General features: G+C 40.0%; 2 protein-coding genes across 8 annotated transcripts in view; both read left to right on the top strand.

The window, feature by feature from the left end:
• Positions 1–233: 233 nt before the first annotated feature.
• On the top strand, positions 234–3,459 carry LOC131534601 (calcitonin gene-related peptide-like). Of its 4 annotated transcripts, XM_058767581.1 has the most exons (5): positions 1,481–1,656; positions 1,801–1,892; positions 1,973–2,104; positions 3,087–3,236; positions 3,311–3,459. In XM_058767581.1, exons 2-5 carry the CDS (start codon positions 1,807–1,809, stop codon positions 3,312–3,314), a joined length of 372 nt encoding a protein of 123 aa, XP_058623564.1. In that variant the 5' UTR covers positions 1,481–1,656; positions 1,801–1,806; the 3' UTR covers positions 3,315–3,459. The 4 variants fall into 4 exon arrangements, with proteins under 4 accessions (XP_058623563.1, XP_058623564.1, XP_058623562.1 ...); XM_058767580.1 differs by lacking the exons at positions 1,481–1,656; positions 3,087–3,236; positions 3,311–3,459 and adding exons at positions 234–413; positions 2,393–3,074; XM_058767579.1 differs by lacking the exons at positions 3,087–3,236; positions 3,311–3,459 and adding an exon at positions 2,393–3,074 and having other exon boundaries at positions 1,481–1,651.
• A 2,525-nt stretch (positions 3,460–5,984) lies between these two features.
• LOC131534620 (protein inscuteable homolog) overlaps positions 5,985–19,728 on the top strand; it is a 55,084-nt gene continuing 41,340 nt past the window's right edge. For 3 of the 4 annotated variants that reach the window (XM_058767619.1, XM_058767617.1, XM_058767620.1), the window contains exon 1: positions 5,985–6,121. The gene's annotated coding sequence lies outside the window, so the exon portion shown is untranslated. Of the gene's footprint in view, positions 6,122–15,849; positions 15,915–19,728 lie in introns of those variants that run through there. The other variant, XM_058767618.1, reaches the window with a different exon arrangement.

The following is a 19,728-nucleotide window of genomic DNA, read 5'->3' as shown; positions in this document are numbered from 1 at the left end:
GCATACTTTTTAAAACATACTATGATTTGGGACATACTAATTCTATTTTCGAATACTATTTAGTACGGATAGTATGCGAACTGGGACGCAGCACGTGTTTGTAATGAACCCTATGCTGTTATTAACCTTGCAGTCTCAGAGCTCTCTTGGCTTTATATTTGACCAACATATTTGCCAGATATTTTGGCCCAAGGCCATTATGAGATAAACCAATAAAAGTACTTTAAAATTGATTCTGAAAAAATAAATAAATAAAATAAAACTGTAAGCCAGTGTAATGAGTTTTAATTGAGTAACATGTAGATCTGTAGCTCCAGCCACAAACAGTGCCAGATGTTCATTCAGTTCACTAAAAAGGACCGGTTCAAAAGAGTGATTCGACTCCAGACCGCTTGCCTGAGGCTCTATTACAGGTGATAACAGATCAGCACACTTCATATCGCCTGCATGCTCTTCATTTAGTTATTTTCTGACTCTCAAGTGATGCTTCCATTGACTTGTAGTTTAAGAATCATCAATGACCACAGTTTCAGCTGAAAATCTTCTATTATTCTACTGAAGAAAAAAGTCACCTATTGGCACATTTTCATTTTTGGATGAAATATCCTTTTAAGAACAAGGGTTATGTGTACACCTAAATGGCGTAAATGAACCAAACAGATGAACCTAATTAATCACTATAGAATCTAATAGAAACAGGAACTAAACGAGAAAGAAAACCAAAATTAAACAGAAATAAACTTCAACATAAGAGTCCTAAAGAAACACAGACAACAGAAATGACATAATATATATATTTATTCATTATTATTAATCTTTGTTCATTTTAGTTTGTTCATGTTAACAAGTTAACTGTTGTTATCAAATGAAACCTTATTATTCTAAAGTAGCCTATTATCATTTAGTTTGTACAACATTCAATATTTGCACGAATAAATGATTTATTAATAATAAATGGTTATTAATAACTGAGATTCTAAACACTTTAGTATTTTAAGTATTTTTCATTGTGCTTGTCACATAAAACATCTCCTGATGTGTCAGAAATCTCATGTCAGTTCATGTAAGTGAACAGTTTATCTCTGTAAGATACTTCTGCGTGACTTCTTTGACGAATATTGAAGCCTGAATAAAAGCGGCAGAACTTAAAACTGGTTCCCTGGACTCCTGTGTGATTGATCATGTGATGATTCATGATGAAGCTGTGATCTGGTGTCGGCCAGCAGGTGGCTGCACGAGCGAGTGCTTCACCAGATCACTGCTGTGGACGTCAGGAAGGCAGATTGATCTAGCTGTATGTTTATTCAGAGCATTTATTCAATTTAAGCTGAATGAATGACCTGCATGTAATGCAAGCGCAGATATCGAAGGCTTCAAATGGGCTTGAGTTTACTGAATGGAGCACTTAGCGGCTGAAGAATGACGTCACAGTAAGTCTTTAGACATTATCTGTTCGCCAGAGCCACGATTGGCTGACTGCTGCCGGTCTGTCTGATGATTGGCCGATGGGAGATAATTAAACACCTACACAGATAAGACACAACTGCTCTTAGTGAATATATAGGGGCTTGACCACAGAAGCCGCACGCAGTAGTATCAAGGCGGTCGTCAAGTTCAGAGGATCAATATTTTTATCAAACAGCAAGACAAGGTGAGGTAAGACCTCTAGAAATGCACTTTTTGTGAGATTGAGATCATTCCACTAGCTGTTGAGGAGCCTGTCTGTGTGCGGTGCAGCCCTCCCTCGCAGAGTTTGAGAGTAAAATCTTCCAAAATCCTCCCTTTGCATGTTTGTCTCAGGGTACCATGTTCATGCTGAAGATCTCCACCTTCCTCGTCGCTTACGCCGCAGTCGTGTGCCAGATGTCCAGCTCAAACGCTGCCCCAGCGAGGTAAAGTCTTTCTCATTTTCTCTGATGGAGTCTTCAGGTGTGTCTCAGCAGGTGGCAAACTCTTTGGTGTTTGTCTCCAGACCTGGGTCAGAATCTCTGACAGACAGATTTGCGCTCATGGACTACGAAGCACGAAGATTACTGAGCGCTATAGTCAAAAACGTGGTGCAGATGACAGCGGAGGAGCTGGAGCCGCCGAACGATGACAGCAGGTACGTCCTCTCACAGCGTCTTCAGCGAGAGGAGTTAGTAAAGTGAGGGATCCGTGTCACAGTCTCTGCCCGAGTCTTCCTTTGTTTCAGTATAATGCAGTAAAACCCTGTCCGCTCTCCTAACAGCAGCATGTTCGCTGGAATGGCTGCATGTTAACCCCAGAGTTTGTTTGTTAGACTCACAGCATGTTCTCTCTCTTAACCTGACGCATGCAGTGAAGACTAACGGTGGTCTGGCTGGGACCCTGCATGTGTGTGATGCGTGTGCATGTGTGTTTCTCCCGACAGCCAGGGCAGATTCCTGTCCAAGCGCTGCTCCAATCTCAGCACCTGCGTGCTGGGCAAACTCTCCCAGGAGCTGCACAAATTACAAACGTTCCCGCAGACGGACGTGGGCGCCGGTACGCCCGGCAAGAAACGCAGCCTGCTCGAGGGCAATCAGTTTACGAGCTACGAAGAAACGTTTAACGCCATCTAACCCTAACTGTGTGCATGTGGATCTGCCTGCTTGACTGACCGCACACAAACGGCTGGTTGCACTGGTCTTTCTCCTTCTTTCTTTCTTTCTTTTGGCAGAGAAAGGCATGTTAAAAGTCTAATTGAAATTCTTCCGTGCATAGTCAAATTCAGGAATAGTTTTTTTTGGTGCATTTTACACATGCCTCTTGAATAAGTGAATACGTGTGTTATAAAGGTAAAGATAATCTAATGAAAAAAACCCAAAAAACAGTATGATTTCTTTAAAGTGTTAATAAAGTTATTTTTATATCAGGAACTGTTACTTTGTCAAATTATTAGCTACATTCATTGTCATGTGCATGTTATCATTGAGTGCCTCTACAAATACACATCAAATGCATCAAGATTTCTGCAGGTAAGACGTCTGTGAATGTGCTCAAATAATAAGACTAAATAACGCTATGATTAATGCATGAGAGTGATGTAAAGCCTGCTGTGAGTGTGCTCTGGCTCTGTGTTGAAGCAAGCAGAAGCGCGCCTGTAACACAGCCACGTGTGTCACTCACCGTCTGGCAGACTTCCTCAGCCGCTCCGGAGGGATGGGCAACACCAACTTCATCCCCACGAACGTGGGCTCGCAAGCGTTCGGCCGCCGGAGGAGAAGCCCTGGCATGTGAGCGCTTCTGAGAGTCTCTGCTGTCTGTGCTGTGGCCATGCCTTCCTGATACTCTGTTTCTCCTGTTTCAGCTGAGAGCTCGGGCCGCTGCGCTTTCACAACGACCACAGCTACAGAAACCCTCGGCAGTGATCTCTCTCAACCCTAGGCAGAGTTTTAAAAATGCACTTAAGCACTTGTGATATTATTCCTTATGTATTGACAGAGCGTCTAAAATACAGAGAAATCTATAGATTTTTATATGAAATAAATCAGATTCATAAAGACATCGAGTGTTTATTCTCCATCTCTGTGAGGACAGAATAAACCCAGCCTGGTCAAGGCTGTGCCTTCATGTTTGTGTAGGTTGTGATGATGAATGGAAAACACCGTATTTGTGTTGTGATGAACTTCTGAGAAGATTAAATGTATTGTGGGTCCGAGGCATTAGTGTTTGCAGTCCTGCTTTGGGCGAGCATCTGCTCTGCTGTATGAACAAACAGGTGAGACCTGCTGAACTGCCCGTGAATAAAGGAGACAGGATCCCACAGGATTCACAAACACGACTTCATTCAGCATCGTCTCTCTAATTCAATCTCACCGTCTGGTTTCTCATCTGCAGGGTTTGTTGTAAACCTGAAGATAAGGGCCATTAACATCAGGAAACGACAAAACAATATGAACTCCAAAATAGCTTGGACGTGATATAATCCTGCAATAATAGAGCTTTGCTGACATTGTGGTTTAAAAAAGCATTCGCAAATCCATCAAATAAATACGTTCGATCATTCATCGAGTCATTTGAGTTTCTCAGCTCTGGCCCTCGAGGTCCAACCCTGATCAAACACACCTGAACCAGCTCATCCAGGTCTTCACTAGACAGCTACGGTCAGGCGAGTCTAAGCTCTGCTGGACAGTGGACCCTGGTTTAGACCCGTCCTGAGAAAGTGTTGCACCGTCATCGTCCAACAGGTGGCACAACGAGTCTCGTTTTAAAAGCCTACTTAAAAATAAATCTTACTCGAAAAGGAATGCTTTTGATGGTTATTTAAAAAAAAAAGATATGAAGTTGGTGATATTATACAGCCAAACACTTTAAACTAAGAACTCTCTAAAGGTGTTCATAACTTTAGAGGTGTGTTGCAATTGATTTCTATAGTCGAGTCAAGTCAAGTCACCTTTATTTATACAGTGCTTTTAACAATACAGATTGAGTCAAAGCAGATTTACAGTATTAAACAGGAAAATAGTGTGTCAATATAGTACGGTTCCCCCTTCAAACTGTGCGTCTGTTGGATTTCTCACCCGTTTTATGCTGAACCGCTGAAATGACAGGATCAGAATGTAATATTATAACAGATCCTCTTTAGAAGCACAGATACAATTCTCTAGTCATTCGTCCATGTTTTCAATGTCTCTTTGCTTCTGTGACACTAAATCAGAATCACAAAAATAAACCTTTAAATCTGGTGATATTTGTTTGAGAATAACATCAACATATTCAATTTGACTTCAAACACTTTGTGTAATTCTTGAACCGCAGATCATACAGCATCTGTAATTATGCATTAAGGCCCTTTAAGGAGCTAGAAATGTAAAACAGATTTGTTTTCCTGCACACATACTATTGCTGAAGAAAACAAAGAGGAAAGATATGCACTTCTGGTGTAAGTTTTGTTCTTGTGGTTAATGGCAGTTTACTGGAAGTCTGTGTACTCTGAGCACATTATATAACCTGAAATTATAGCCATTATTTCAGAGAAATTCATTTTTCAGTAGTTGTTTTTACGGCCTTTCCACGGTCTCCATGCAATCCATCTGGATGAACTCAGCTGTGGAGGCTCTTGCGGTATTCACATGGAAAGTTAGCTTGGAAGATCGTGGCAGGCTTGAAATCAGGGACTGTTTTTTTTCTTTTTCGCTGGTTTCTCAGCGATGTTCCATTGAAGAGAGCGCTGTTAATAATGAACAGCTGTTTGTCATTTAGTCATTGCAGTTGAAAACAAATCGTAACAGCGTGAGCAAGGATCTCCTTCTTTACAAACAACAGCGAGTCACTACTCTTTTTTCAGCAAGCCATTAAAGTGCAAAAGGTCATTTTCCCTCCCCTGTTTTTAGTTGTATATTTCAGCGTCTGAACGAACATCTAAATGTGCTTCTGAACCGGTGAGTTCCAGTGAAATGTACCATGCGTTCCTCAGCATGTGCTGTCTTTTGTTTTCATAGGCTTTTTTTTTCTTTTTTTCCCCTCCATGGCTGATTTTTCCACAGAGTAGCTGAAGCGAAATCAGATACCCTGAAAGTTTAATGGTAAAAGTCTAGGAATAATAACTGAACCCAGACAGCTCCTCCCAAAACCTCCCCTCTTCTGAGATTTTTCAAAAAACAGTCGTCTTGTCACATAAAAAAAGAGTTTTCTTTCCCATCGCAGCGGCAGCTCTGGCTGTCCTAACTGTTTTCCCCGGCGTCTGTTACCTCTCTCGTTCCTCCCATATCCCACATCTGGATTCCAGGCCCACATTTATTTATGTGACTCCAGTTGTTTTTAAGGGAGTTTAAAGTTCTTAACCATGTACCGTTGGCAGCTGGGCTGGATCCGATGAAGTCTACAATTACACTTTACCATAGCCGGTCACTCTGCAATTACATGTTTGACCACAGAATGTCTTGAAAAGCACAACCCTGCCGCTCATATGGCAGACAGAAATAGACTGGTTTCGTGTCTGGTTGGACTTTTGCCCGGCTGAAACTATGCTGCTTGACTGACGAAGAGATGTGGGCTCCGCTCAGTTCAGGCGAGTCTCAGATCCGCAGTGAACATCGCGCAGTGGAGACCCTCAAGACCAGTGCGCTGCCTCACTGAATGGAACGCACAAACTCTGAGAAACTGACAAAGTGCCCTGGTAAGTGGTGTTTTATTTACATGCACTTGGTTTATAGAGGTTTTTCTTCTGGAATGTGCCGTGAGCCCCTGAACTCAGTGTGTGTGGGACAGTAATAAAATCATCCAGTGATCTGTTTTTCTGTGTAAGTCTCACGTCTGGTGAGAGGAGCTTTAAACCCAGATTCATTAATACATGTCCACTTGTCTTGAATTAGTTAGTCACACCGCTATCATGCTCTACAGACGCGTTTAAAAGTGTTGACCCCTCAGATTCTGACTGCTGCTGTCGAGCTGTTTACGGGAAGCATGGCGCATGTGGAGAGTCTCCCACTAATAACAGAGCTGGAGGAGCAGAACCGTTTAATGAGCATCTAGAGATGAGCGACTCCACTGACTCAAACAAATGCATCCGTGGATTTAGATGGCTCAGGGATACTGTTACTCCCCTCCATCCACACAGAAAGCCTCTTTGTTTCATGAGAGTCAGGCCTGGAGTCAAACTCACCCATGCAGGCTCGCAGTCAGCACTTCTCTCCAAACCCAAAGTGGAGGGTTACAGCGAATTCTTCTCTTGCAGCGTGCAAAACGTCTTCATAAGCAGTTTTAAAGTAAATTGACTACTTCATTGTGGGTGGTGGAAGAGAGCCAAGAGTTTCGTGCAGGACAGCCCGGTCTGCAAATGCCGCTTGAGCTTCTGTTTTGTGCTGTTCCAGAAATTCAGTCTGGCCTTACGTCAGAATTACTGAATCAAAGCAATATATTAATCCAGTAAGCAGGTTTAGCAACTAAATGTCAAGTCACCTTTATTTATATAAGTGCTTTATACAGTAGCTTTAAATGGCCTAGCTTTGAATGTTAGGAAGTTCACATCAAACATACAGATTGTTATAAAACAAAACAAACACAAAATTGCGTAGTTTGTTACATTAATTTATGATATTACCTACATTACTGATGCTGTGACTTCCCTCTGATCAGCTTGTGTGGGTCCCATGTTTATTTGTGCGGCAGCTGCTGAACGAACCGCAGAGTAAAGCTAGGTGTGTCCAACTCCACAGCAGCTTAACCTTCTGTAAAATCACAGATAAAATACAAGACACAACCCTGCCATAATTTGACACACAAAGCGCACTTTTTAGAAGTGAATGAAATATAATCATGAAATTGCTCTTTAAGTAGTCTACACTTAAGTGATCTTTATTCTATTAATATTATAGTATCCTAAAATACAGTTTTTAAAATTTTTAGATTTGATAAACTACAAGTGCACATACAATACAATTAAGTCTATTTTCTATTTAAGGATGTATTCACACCTGTCTTGTTTGGTTCGTTTCCCCTCTTGGTGCAGATCTTTTGGGCAGGTGTGAATACAGCAATCGCACTTGGGTGCGCACCAAATAACCGCACCGAGACCCAGCTGAAGAGGTGGTCTCGGTCCGCTTCCAAACAAACTCTGGTACGGTCCGTTTAAGGTGTGAATATGATCCAGCCTCGATCCGACCCAATTGCAGAAAGCGAATAGTTCTGTTGTTTGCATTTCAATCGCTTAAATCACTTGTTTTTAAACCGCAATGCTTAAAAACACGTGCAAATTATGAATTTTCGTGATCATAGCGCCCACAGCAACGTGACATGAGCGCGCTAAATAGGCTAAAGCTTGCCGCAAAGCCCCAGCAAAAGTTACAATGAATGTGTCTGGGGGAAATAGTAAGGAGATATTTGAATTATTTATTAATAAACTAAGTGTTTTCTGAGTCAGTGTCACAAAGATGAAGTCAAAAATCCTGACTCGCCATCTCAACATTGGACGCGCCTTTAGAAAAAAAATTTTCTTTACGGATTATAATGAAAGAGCTTTTTTTTTTGGATATGAATTATTTCGTTTTGTAGTAATTCAAAGCTTTCTATAGATATATTCATCATGTCTGTAAGGAAAATATTCACTGAGTTTCGGTTCATTTTTGTGAAGCGCTCCTGTTCAAGACCGGGACATCCTAATAGTTTTCTTTATTTTAGAAAAGCACAACGTTTTCTTGATATTGTGAGTGCACACAAATAAAAATAGACCCTTTACAGTTCTGAACGATGTATTATTCTTACCTTTATGAGCAACAATTATGGCGTATTTAATTTGTTTCCACTGATGTTCTGAAGAACGCTTCAGCTTCCACTCTCCGCACAAACGATTGGATATGCACCTAGCGTAGTAGTAAGCGTATATGTGGAGCAGGGATAGGAATCACTGTCCAGCTGAGAAACTCTGCTTTAGCTAACGTTGACATTTTCCCATTTTAGCTCCTTTCTTTTTCTATGGATTGAGTGGAAAATCCGAATCAACACTCAATAGTGTGTCTAAAACAGGAAAGTACAGCTGTTGGGCCTATTTCTCTTTTATAGTCTGTGTGCTGCTTGTTTGCTATTCTCTTTGTCAGCTGATTTTGTCACAGGTCGCTCGCGTTCATCCTCAATGCAGGAATGTCAAGTGTTTCAAGATTCTTCCCTGTTTCCTCCCACTTCTCATCGCTCTCATACTCATAACTGAGGCCTGTGAAAGCGCTGTTTTGTTTGTATTGCCTTGTTGTGTGTAATATAGATGATATTTTCATACTGTGCCATAAAATATAAAAACAGAAAAAACACACATAATATTCAAACACGTGCATAGATTAATACAGTAAGCCCCCACACTATATCACACACGGCAGTACAAACAATGTGTTGTAATAAACTTAAATTAATAATAAGCATAATTCAGTGTAGCTGCTGCTGATGTTTCTATGGAGCGATGCAGTTCTCATCTCTAGTTGAAGAGGATGTTAGTGTTTGGATATTCACAGAGCTAGTGTACATAACCCCGCGTGAAGGACGTCCCGAAGGGAGTCTTCAGATCTGCTGCTGCACTAATCAGTCGCTTTCAAGGAGTCTGTAATTGACCTGTCATAAGCCCCGCCCCCCTTAGTTACTGTTGCTCCCTCGGACAAACAAACGGAGCTGCTCACAGCTGTCACAGTGAAAACCTGTCACAAGATGTTCTTAAACAATTCTGGACACAGAAGAGCCACCATTCAAGTGGGAATTAAATATGCCATGGAGGGATTTATAAAAGATTTTAAAATAAATATGGTGGGTAACTCGATTAATTTGGAAGCAAGGGTTTACAGATCACAATGCAAGCAGAAGCCTCATGTTAGGGTCAGTCATCAACTAACGTTGGCTAGTTTTAGCTATAGATACCTTGCTGAAGCACAAGATAACATTAACGTTCTGCTTGAGCAGATGAAGACTGTAACTTAATGAGTGTATGACAACTAGAAAATGAACATTTTCATTGTCTTCATTGTGATTGGGGTTAAATGCTTAGGGACATTTTGCTCTGTTTTGTTTGGATTCAGGAAATGTAATAAAATAATTGATATTGCCCATCCTCTCAGGATACCTGGAATCAGTGTTACAAGTACTCCAGGCACATCGTTTTTCCATTTTTGAAACATAAAGCCCATAAAACCGATGCAAGCTTCGGATCTTACAATGTTTCTCTATGGCGCTGAAACCTAAAGATGTCCGAGTTCTGCTCCCCGTGCAACTGATACTCGACTGCCATTGGCTCATCTGCGTTTGAGGGGAGGGGCTTACCGATAGGTTAATTATGAGCTTTGGCTGTACACACATCCTCAAACAACAGCAGAGTCTTTTGTCAGGCGTAGGCGCGTTATGAAATATCACCTAAAGCCATTTAAGACAACCAAAGAGATCTAAAGATGTCAAAATCTTCATTAAAAAAATTACAAATAATAAGCAGGACATACAGAAAAAATACATAAACATCCTCAACAATATATATACATTAAGAAATAGTATAGTTATGCATCTAGAGTAATCCAAAGCACCACAAATTTGACCCTGGACCACAAAACCAGTCATAAGGGTCAAAAATTGAGATTTTCTCAATTACATCATCTGAAAGCTGAATAAATAATCTAAATAATAAATAATCTAAATAATCTGATGTATGGTTTGTTAGGATCTGACAATATTTGTCTGAGATACAACTATTTGAAAATCTGGAATCTGAGGGTGCAAAAAAAAAAAAAAAAAATATTGAGAAAATGGCCTTTAAAGTTGAAGTGAAGTTCTTAGCAATGCATATTACTAATCAAAAATTAAGTTTTGATATATTTATGGTAGGAAATTTACAAAATATCTTCATGGAACATGATCTTTACTTAATATCCTAATGATTTTTGGCATAAAAGAAAAATCAATCATTTTGACCCGTACAATGTATTTTTGGCTATTGCTACAAATATACCCCAGCGACTTAAGACTGGTTTTGTGCTCCAGGGTCACAAATGACACATTTCACAATCCAAAAAACATTTTCAATTTGAACTCTTTCAGTGCCTTTGCATTCACTGTCTGTCTAGCACTTTTATTTATTTATTTATTTTCACTTGTCCTCAACCCACTCAGATGCAAAACAAACTGTAAGGATTCCTAGTTCCTGTAGACATTCAGATACCTTTATTTGGTTAAAAAATAATAATGAAAAAAACCTAGTTCTATAATTTGGACTTAAAGTGCATTTACAGGAGATCCTGTCAGTCCGGCTCCTGTATGGTGCTCTGAGGTCCACATCCACAAGATCCACAACTCTAAACTGACCACATCATAGATCTCCCTTCAGGACGAGCACTGATTGGTTTATATATAGTTAGAAATGAACACTGAATGATTTTATACATGGCATTTGTGTGATTCTGGTATGGAAGATTTAGCTTTTCCTTCCCCAGACACACATCTCAATAGAAAGTGCTAGCAGTGATGATTACAGAGCACACGGACAGCATGTGCATTTGAGAGTCTAGTTGCATTTCATTCATTATTAAGCGGCTCAAGGTGTTTAGCCGCGTGCATCCCATCTGTTGGAAGTCTCACCGTTTCATTGGACATGAATGTCTCTGTAACCGCTGAGATGTTCCCTGAGTTGGGGAAGACATTAGCTGTGACCCTCTATTCAGCTCTTTACGGAAATCATCTGCCATCATCCGTGCCTTTGGATGACAGCAGCTTCTCAATTGCTTTATAAAAAGGTAAGGCACACTTTTTTTTGTCTGTCTATACTGTAAGTCTTTTTTTATGCGTCCTTTTATGAGAAGATAAGGAACTCGTTTGATACTTCGTATTTGAAATGGCAAAGGACTATTGTACAGACAGTAGTGCGGTTTATTAGACAGATGTCAGTATTATTGGTATTATTTCACACTCTCAAACTCATACTCTAGAGGGAGGGTCTCTTTAAACAGTAACCTGACCTCACTGAGTAATCGAACCCGTCTCGGCTTTCTCAGGGACTTCATGATAACAGTCTTCAGTGGACACTGACATTATGGCAGCAGTTGTTGTTAAATAAGCTACTCTTTAGCTTGACTAAACCTACTATTGTGGTATAGAGTGCAGTGACGTGGTGAGAGGTGATATCGGGCAGACTTTCCTTCAGTGTCCGCTGTCATAATAAACATTTATGTGCACCCCTGTCCTGCCTTTTGACAATGTTTTGCTCATTACAGAAAATCGAATATTTTTGCAATGCACACTCTCAGAAAAAAAGGTAGAAAACTGTCACTGGGGCAACACCCTTTCAAAAAGTACTAATATGTACTTTCGTTTTCTTTTCTCATTATTTCCAAACTGTTCCTCTCTGACTGCTGTAGTCATTTGGAGCAGAAACACCGTGGCCCGTGTGCGGCTTCACCTCGGCCATGAGCACTGATGGAGCCTTGCTATAAGTACACATATACAAACTGTCACATTACATCTTCCAGTTTGAGCAGAAATGATCTTGACATGAGGCTGCTGTTTGTGCAGTCAGTGTAATATCATGAGCATTCATATGTTTTTTTTTTTCTACCAAATTTTTCTACCAGACACTAAAATATACAATACTGAGAGAACAGAAAATGTAAGTAATTTCTGTATGAACAAATGTTTACATATTACATATTTTAAACAAGGGCACTCTTTAAAATTTCCAAAGGAATACAATTTCTATAATCATTTAACCATTCATGCAATCAAATCATGCAATATTGGTTTTTGCTTTAGTTAAAAACCACCATAAAGCAGACCACAAGTGTAGCATAAATTTATCATAATTTACGTGCTGTAATCCAAATATTCAGACTACATGATTGCATCGACACATTTCAAGTCACTTTTATATATACTACACTTTTTACAATACAGAGAGTTTTAAAGCAGCTTCACAATTATAAACATGAAACATGTTGCATAATTCAACAGTTATGAAACAACTTCAGTTTCAGCTCCAGCTCTGAAGTACATGAAACAAACTCAATTCAATTACAAAGCAGCTCTACAAAGACATGTTATTCAGCTCAAGTCAGTTCAGTGTTGGTTCAATTCAGTTCATCAGTTAAGTTAGGGTTAGGAATTAAGAGACGAGTTGTGAGAGGAGCACACAAGGCTTTATTCGTCTCCATGCTCAGTAGAGACTGTAACCGCCAAACTCAACAAATTCAGCCTCGTGAAGTGCTAAATCAAATGCTCATTTGTCAATGATTGGGACATGCCATGAGTGATGTGTTCATTTGAATGAGATGTGAGCACCTTCACAGAGTGGGGATTCAATTTTAGCTACTTAGACAACTGACATTTTATTCTGTACCTCACACAAAGCATCGTATGCTGCCAGAGAGCACCTCAAAAGCAGCACGTCATCATTTGGACTGCTTTGGTGCTGCATGTTTTGGAATAGATTGTTGTGATTGCACTTGTCTGCCTTTTAGATTTTTCTTTAATATCATTTTAGGGAAATGATTAGGGTTATGTTGAGAGATAGCAGGGTTTTTTTCCCAGCTTGTTTACTTTTCATAATTTTATGTACAGTGGTTAGGTTTGGGGATGAGGTTAAAGGATCTAAAATATTTAAACAAAACTGTAAAAATAAAACTCTATCAATATATTTATGACTTGTTTTACATTTCTGTATCTGTAATACTGCTCATGTCATCATATACATAAACCAGTGAAAGCAGGCTGGTCCAGTCAGTCATGTCTCAGCGGTTGAATATGTCACATCGGCGAGGTCTACTGAAGCACGTCCTCTCACTGAGAGCTGATTAACCGTCCTGCTCTCCACACGCCTCAGAGCCTCTCAGCCGTTCAAGAGCTGCTGGTCCACAGCTTCTCCAGAAGCATCATCACATGCAGCTCTGCATTTATTCTGCTTCACCTTCCATCTGTTTGACAGACATCTTTGTTGAGGTTTCATTATTTGCTATTCTGTCCTGTCGTTGACAATTGAGTACATGCACTCATGCACAAATAATACTGAGGAAGTGTTTAGTTGATGGGTCGCCAGTGATTTGTAATGATGGACGCAGTGATTATGTAACAGAGTGAGCAACACCTGCCCTCTGTACAGCATTTGCCTGAAAATACATTACTATGACTGTCAGTTCTCAAAAGGAATGACTCATTTCCATTTGGCCATTGATTTCATTCATTTAGCATACAAGAAGTCCTGGGTAATTTGTTATAGTTGCCACACACACATGTTTATATCCCTTTAGAAAAAACTAACATATGCTAGGTATGTTTTGAAGCATGGCAGCCGGTTTGAGCTGGTTTAAGATGGTCCATAGTTGGTCATGAGCTGGTTATGAGATGGTCTTGATCAGGAGTTGCTGAGGACCATCTTAGGACCAGCTTAGGATCAGCTCAGGACCAGTTTAAACCAGCTCATGACCATCTTATAACCAGCTCAGGACCAGTTTAAACCAGCTCATGACCATCTTATAACCAGCTCAGGACCAGATTAAACCAGCTCATGACCATCTTATAACCAGCTCAGGACCAGATTAAACCAGCTCATGACCATCTTATAACCAGCTCAGGACCAGTTTAAACCAGCTCATGACCATCTTATAACCAGCTCAGGACCAGATTAAACCAGCTCATGACCATCTTATAACCAGCTCAGGACCAGATTAAACCAGCTCATGACCATCTTATAACCAGCTCAGGACCAGTTTAAACCAGCTCATGACCATCTTATAACCAGCTCAGGACCAGATTAAACCAGCTCATGACCATCTTATAACCAGCTCAGGACCAGATTAAACCAGCTCATGACCAGTTTATAACCAGCTCAGGACCAGCTTAAACCAGCTCATGACCAGCTTAGGATCAACTCAGGACCAGTTTAAACCAGCTCAAGACCAGCTTAAACCAGCACATGACCAGCTTATAACCAGCTCAGGACCAGTTTAAACCAGCTCATGACCATCTTATAACCAGCTCAGGACCAGTTTAAAGCAGCTCATGACCATCTTATAACCAGCTCAGGACCAGATTAAACCAGCTCATGACCATCTTATAACCAGCTCAGGACCAGTTTAAACCAGCTCATGACCATCTTATAACCAGCTCAGGACCAGTTTAAACCAGCTCATGACCATCTTATAACCAGCTCAGGACCAGATTAAACCAGCTCATGACCATTTTATAACCAGCTCAGGACCAGATTAAACCAGCTCATGACCAGCTTAAACCAGCTCATGACCATCTTATAACCAGCTCAGGACCAGATTAAACCAGCTCATGACCAGTTTATAACCAGCTCAGGACCAGATTAAACCAGCTCATGACCAGTTTAGGATCAGCTCAGGACCAGTTTAAACCAGCTCATGACCAGTTTATAACCAGCTCAGGACCAGATTAAACCAGCTCATGACCATCTTATAACCAGCTCAGGACCAGTTTAAACCAGCTCAGGACCAGATTAAACCAGCTCATGACCAGTTTATAACCAGCTCAGGACCAGCTTAAACCAGCTCATGACCAGCTTAAACCAGCACCTGACCATCTTATAACCAGCTTAAACCAGCTCATGACCATTTTAGGACCAACTCAGGACCAGTTTAAACCAGCTCATGACCAGCTTAAACCAGCTCATAACCAGCTTAAACCAGCTCATGACCATTTTAGGATCAACTCAGGACCAGTTTAAACCAGCTCAAGACCAGCTTAAACCAGCACATGACCAGCTTATAACCAGCTCAGGACCAGCTTAAACCAGCTCAAGACCATCTTAGGATCAGCTCAGGACCAGTTTAAACCAGCTCATGACCAGTTTAGGATCAGCACATGACCAGCTTAAACCAGCTCAGGACCAGTTTAAACCAGCTCATGACCATTTTAGGATCAACTCAGGACCAGTTTAAACCAGCTCATGACCAGCTTAAACCAGCTCATGACCATCTTAGGATCAACTCAGGACCAGTTTAAACCAGCTCAAGACCAGCTTAGGACCAGCACCTGACCGGCTTATAACCAGCACAGGACCAGCTTAAACCAGATTAAACCAGCTCATGATCAGTTTAGGACCAGCTCAAACCAGCTCATGACCAGCTTAAACCAGCTGGCATGCTTCAAAACATACCTAACCAGCATGCTGGTTAATTCAACGGGGATGTGTTTATTTTGAAACAGTTTTCACATTTACTTCCTTCTGCCACTGTTCAAGCATCCTGATTAAAAGTTCTTCTGAGCTTGGAGTTACAGACAATTAATCACTCTTACTCTTATGACATCTGCCATCCAATCAGAGTAGAGAATTCAGCCTAAGAATATTTGATTGTTTACAGAAGCCCTGTTGTGTTTTGTTTAGCCGATTCCATCTCTATAGTTCTGTAGGGAGCTCCAGTCAATTGCTGAAGAAGACCATACATGGGATATTCCTACGGAGGGAATCCACAGGCGTTTGATGTAACGATGGCAGAGATGAGGTAATTCATCATGGCGCAGATGATAACTGATTGAACAGATTAAAGAGTTTTTTTTTTTTTTTTATCTTGAATCATAAAGGTCTGTGGCTAACAGAGAAGGTCATTCAGTGATAGCGTGGAGATATCTCAGGAATGAGCTACATTTAGTCTGCTCAGCCGTCAGGACCCCTCACGTTAAGATCTTTTTGCTCTCATGAGTTAAAGGAAGAGAAAAAAGGCACTGATTACATCCATACGAGCTCTTCACTCTCTACTCTTACAGACAGTACTTGTTTTGTGTTTTTGTGATAATATATCTTTTGGGACTTGAATGCTACTGTGGAATTCCAGTCAACCCACTTACTAGTGCTGGAATGCAGGAGCAATGACAACGAACAATGAAGAATAAGATCATAGCTGGAAAAGCGTACCTGGTTTAGATCATGAGCACTTGGCCTGCTGCTTCATCAGCTTCTTCTTTCTGTGTAGCAGTAGACAGAGTAGACAATAGACTGTGTTTAGAAGCACTCTTTCAGCTCTGGGGATCATTTGAAGGGTGTGTGAGCAGCAACATATCTTTACCAAGTAACTAAGCATCATGTTGTTCAAAGCTGTAAGAGCAGAGGAGTTTATTTGTAATGCACATCTTTAAAGTCAAGTCAAGTCAAGTCACCTTTATTTATATAGCGCTTTTAACAATACAGATTGTGTCAAAGCACTTAACAGTATCAAATTGGAGGATAGAGTGTCAGTAATGTATAATGATAAGATTAAACACTCAATTTTCAGTTAAATGAATACATGATTTTGTTCCTCTTTGTTTAAAACATGTAACTCTTGCTGTATTTCTGAGGTTATAGTAAGCTGATATCATCACTGATTTTGTATGGCTGCTATAAAATAGTATAAAATGATTCTGGGGCACTTGTCTGCTGTAGTATTTATAGAAAAGCACAGCTTTCATCACAAATATCCTGTTAGATGATAAAATATTTGAGAAATTGAAATTGTCTTTTGGACTAAAGAGTGAAAAATCAGTTACTACTTTCTCTTTTTTATTCCGTAACATGTACAGCTACATTAAAAATGAGGCCTAAATCCCACTATTACATTAGTCACCACAATATCAAATCACTTGATTCCAGTGAAATTGGCTCTTATAGTGAAATGATGAGATCACTTTCAATGGCACTTGACATGTCACTTAAGTGAATGCTAATGGTCATTGACATGCTTGACTCGTCTACTTCAATTAGTATGTTCATGTTGTAGGTGGTTTTAATGACAGCTCTTGAGAAAGAAAAAGACAGGGAGCTTTTCAATGGAAACATTAAAACTGACAATGCAGGCTGAAGTGGAACTTCTTTGTTCTGGTCCTGCGTTTAGAACGAGTTTATTCGTCAAGTGTATATAGCAAGGAATTAGTTGTGGTTTCTAGGAGCTCTGAGTGCATCCATCCATCCATCGGTTTGCTTTGTTCAGGGGCACCTCAGTTGTGGATAAAAGAAAGCACCGGTCATTCACTTACCCCACCTACATTTCATGCCAGGTTATGAGTCCAACTCTTTAACCAGTTGGCCACTGTTGCCTTCTGTCAGTTCAGTTTTAGTCACTGGGTACAGGATTGTGACACCACTGTTGTGATGGTCTGTGTTTGTGTTCGTGTCTGTGTCTGTCTTCACGTTTTGGGCATGGCGTCTGGATTCAGACACTTCTGTGGATCTGATTTCAGTACATCAGAATCCAGACACTCATGCTCCATGTTGTGCGTCTTCATCTGGTGCGCATGGCTTCAGTTTCAGTTTTCTTGCCGTGTGCTCTTTTGTCCTGTCTTGATTGATTTCATGCACAGCAAAACCCCCAGTGTTAATTTAACACTCTGAGTGTGGACTCACTGGACTCATATCAACACTGAAGCAGTGTTAAAGTGAATGAGATAATTAGGTGATTAACTGAGTGATGATTGACCATTATTGAAGACACCTGGTGTTAACAAGCAGAATAACCAAAGGAGAAAATCAAAATTTGTATGTCACCATTTTAGTGGTCAGTGTTTGCATTAGTTGGGATCTTGACCCTTAAATTTCTAACATCAGATTTTGTTATAATGTAATTTAATAGTCAGACAAACCAGAGGAAAGGTGAGCTTGTGGTGTTGATTATGTTTTGAACTAGTCATCACGTAGTGACCTGAATACCTGAGTTAGGTTTTATTTAATGATTACGTCAACAAGGTGAAAAATACAAACTCTGGCATTTTTGGCATAATCAGACTGATGTTTTCAGAAATTACTCCAATTAAATTGATCCAAAATCAATTTAAGAAGTCTTTAATTTAGACACACAGACATCAAGAATCAGCGTGAGAATCACAACAATGGTGACCATCAAAAAAGCATGTTGTAGGCAATAAAAACTCATCATTGGCTCCCATCATGCATTGCGGCATGAATAAATTATGAGCTGAATTGTCTTTGTAACTTCTTTTATTCTTACCATTTTCTTTTATTTTTGCTGTTTTTATGTGACTTTAGTAGCTTGTTTTGTGATGTTCAGAGTTGATCTGTTTATCTGAATATGCTGTTTGTCACCGTAGTTGAGATTCATACGCTGATTCTTGATGTCTGTGTCTGCCTAAAACAAAGAGGTTTTTCTTTAAAAAAAAAATCAGAACAGCTTGCAAGAAATCACTACAAAATGTATAGAAAATACAGTATCTTTCGCTGTGGAATCACAAAGCTGTTGTAACCAATAAAGATAATATAACTCAGAGATCAGACTCTAAATAAGCTCAGTGACTCAAGTCAAATAATGATTATGTTAAAACACAATCATCACCACCTGATGACGCTTGTCTGGCTGTTATAACTCAGTTATAGCAGCCAAACAAAACTTTTAAAAAAATTTAAGGGTCAAGATCCCACTAAAGTAAACACTGACCACTAAAATGGTGACACAAATTTTGATTTTCTCCTTTGGTTATTCTGCTTGTTAACATCAGGTGTCTTCAATAATGGGCAATCATCACTCAGTTAATCACCTAATTATCTCATTCACTTTAACACTGCTTCAGTGTTGATATGAGTCCAGTGAGTGTTAAATTAACACTGGGGGTTTTGCTGTGTGTGAGCACATGGTTCTGTTTTGTTCATTTGCAGCTGCACGTTGTTTTGTTGTGTTTGGTCATGTGCTCATTTGTCTCCCATCTTGTCCCCGCTGTGCTTGTTACCTTGCTGTTAGTTCATTTGCTTTCTTCCCTGGTTTTTATGATTTCCTTCCCTAATTAATCTCTCTCTAGTTTTCTCTTTCAACTAGTGTTATGATAGACCAGCATCTTGAAGAGAATCTTGCTAGCCAAGCGAGTTAAAGTCGACATGTTTATATCAAGCAGCTGTACCTGAATTAACACAACAGGTTTCATTTGAAGGTAGCTCTATTAATGCCTTCTTGCATTTTGTGTCCACCTCAGTAGTGCAAGAGCACATGTAAGCAGAGCTGTGTTTGTACCTCTGTGTTTCTGTACTTAAGTGCATTATCAAAACTGCTATGATGATATAATTTTGGATACTGCTCATATCATAATTCATATCATAAAGTGACAGAAACGTGTATTTTTACCGACTTGTCATGAGACAGCATTATTCATACTCCAAAATCATAGATACCAGCTTCCAGCATAGATGCGTAAACTTCAAATCATCCTGCTGCAGGATGTCATTAAATGAATCAGAAGAGAGCACAGGCTTCCACGGTTAGCAGGTTGTGTAAATTGAATCATGTAAATGGGATACATCAATAAATAACATGGAATAAGCACTAAAGCTTACTGAGTCAC

The sequence above is a fragment of the Onychostoma macrolepis genome, chromosome 25 (genome assembly GCF_012432095.1).
Source record: "Onychostoma macrolepis isolate SWU-2019 chromosome 25, ASM1243209v1, whole genome shotgun sequence".
In the NCBI taxonomy this organism is placed as follows: domain Eukaryota; kingdom Metazoa; phylum Chordata; class Actinopteri; order Cypriniformes; family Cyprinidae; genus Onychostoma; species Onychostoma macrolepis.
Note: the sequence above shows the minus strand (reverse complement) of the source record. Positions and strands in the feature narration are given on the sequence as shown.

What these genes read in the sequence shown, in the direction of transcription:
- LOC131534601 (XM_058767580.1), top strand. Translation starts at nt 1,807, where the DNA reads ATGTTCATGCTGAAGATCTCCACCTTCCTCGTCGCTTACGCCGCAGTC. An exon ending in TCAAACGCTGCCCCAGCGAG is followed by an intron (nt 1,893 to 1,972) that starts GTAAAGTCTTTC and finishes GTTTGTCTCCAG; the next exon opens with ACCTGGGTCAGAATCTCTGA. An exon ending in CCGCCGAACGATGACAGCAG is followed by an intron (nt 2,105 to 2,392) that starts GTACGTCCTCTC and finishes TTCTCCCGACAG; the next exon opens with CCAGGGCAGATTCCTGTCCA.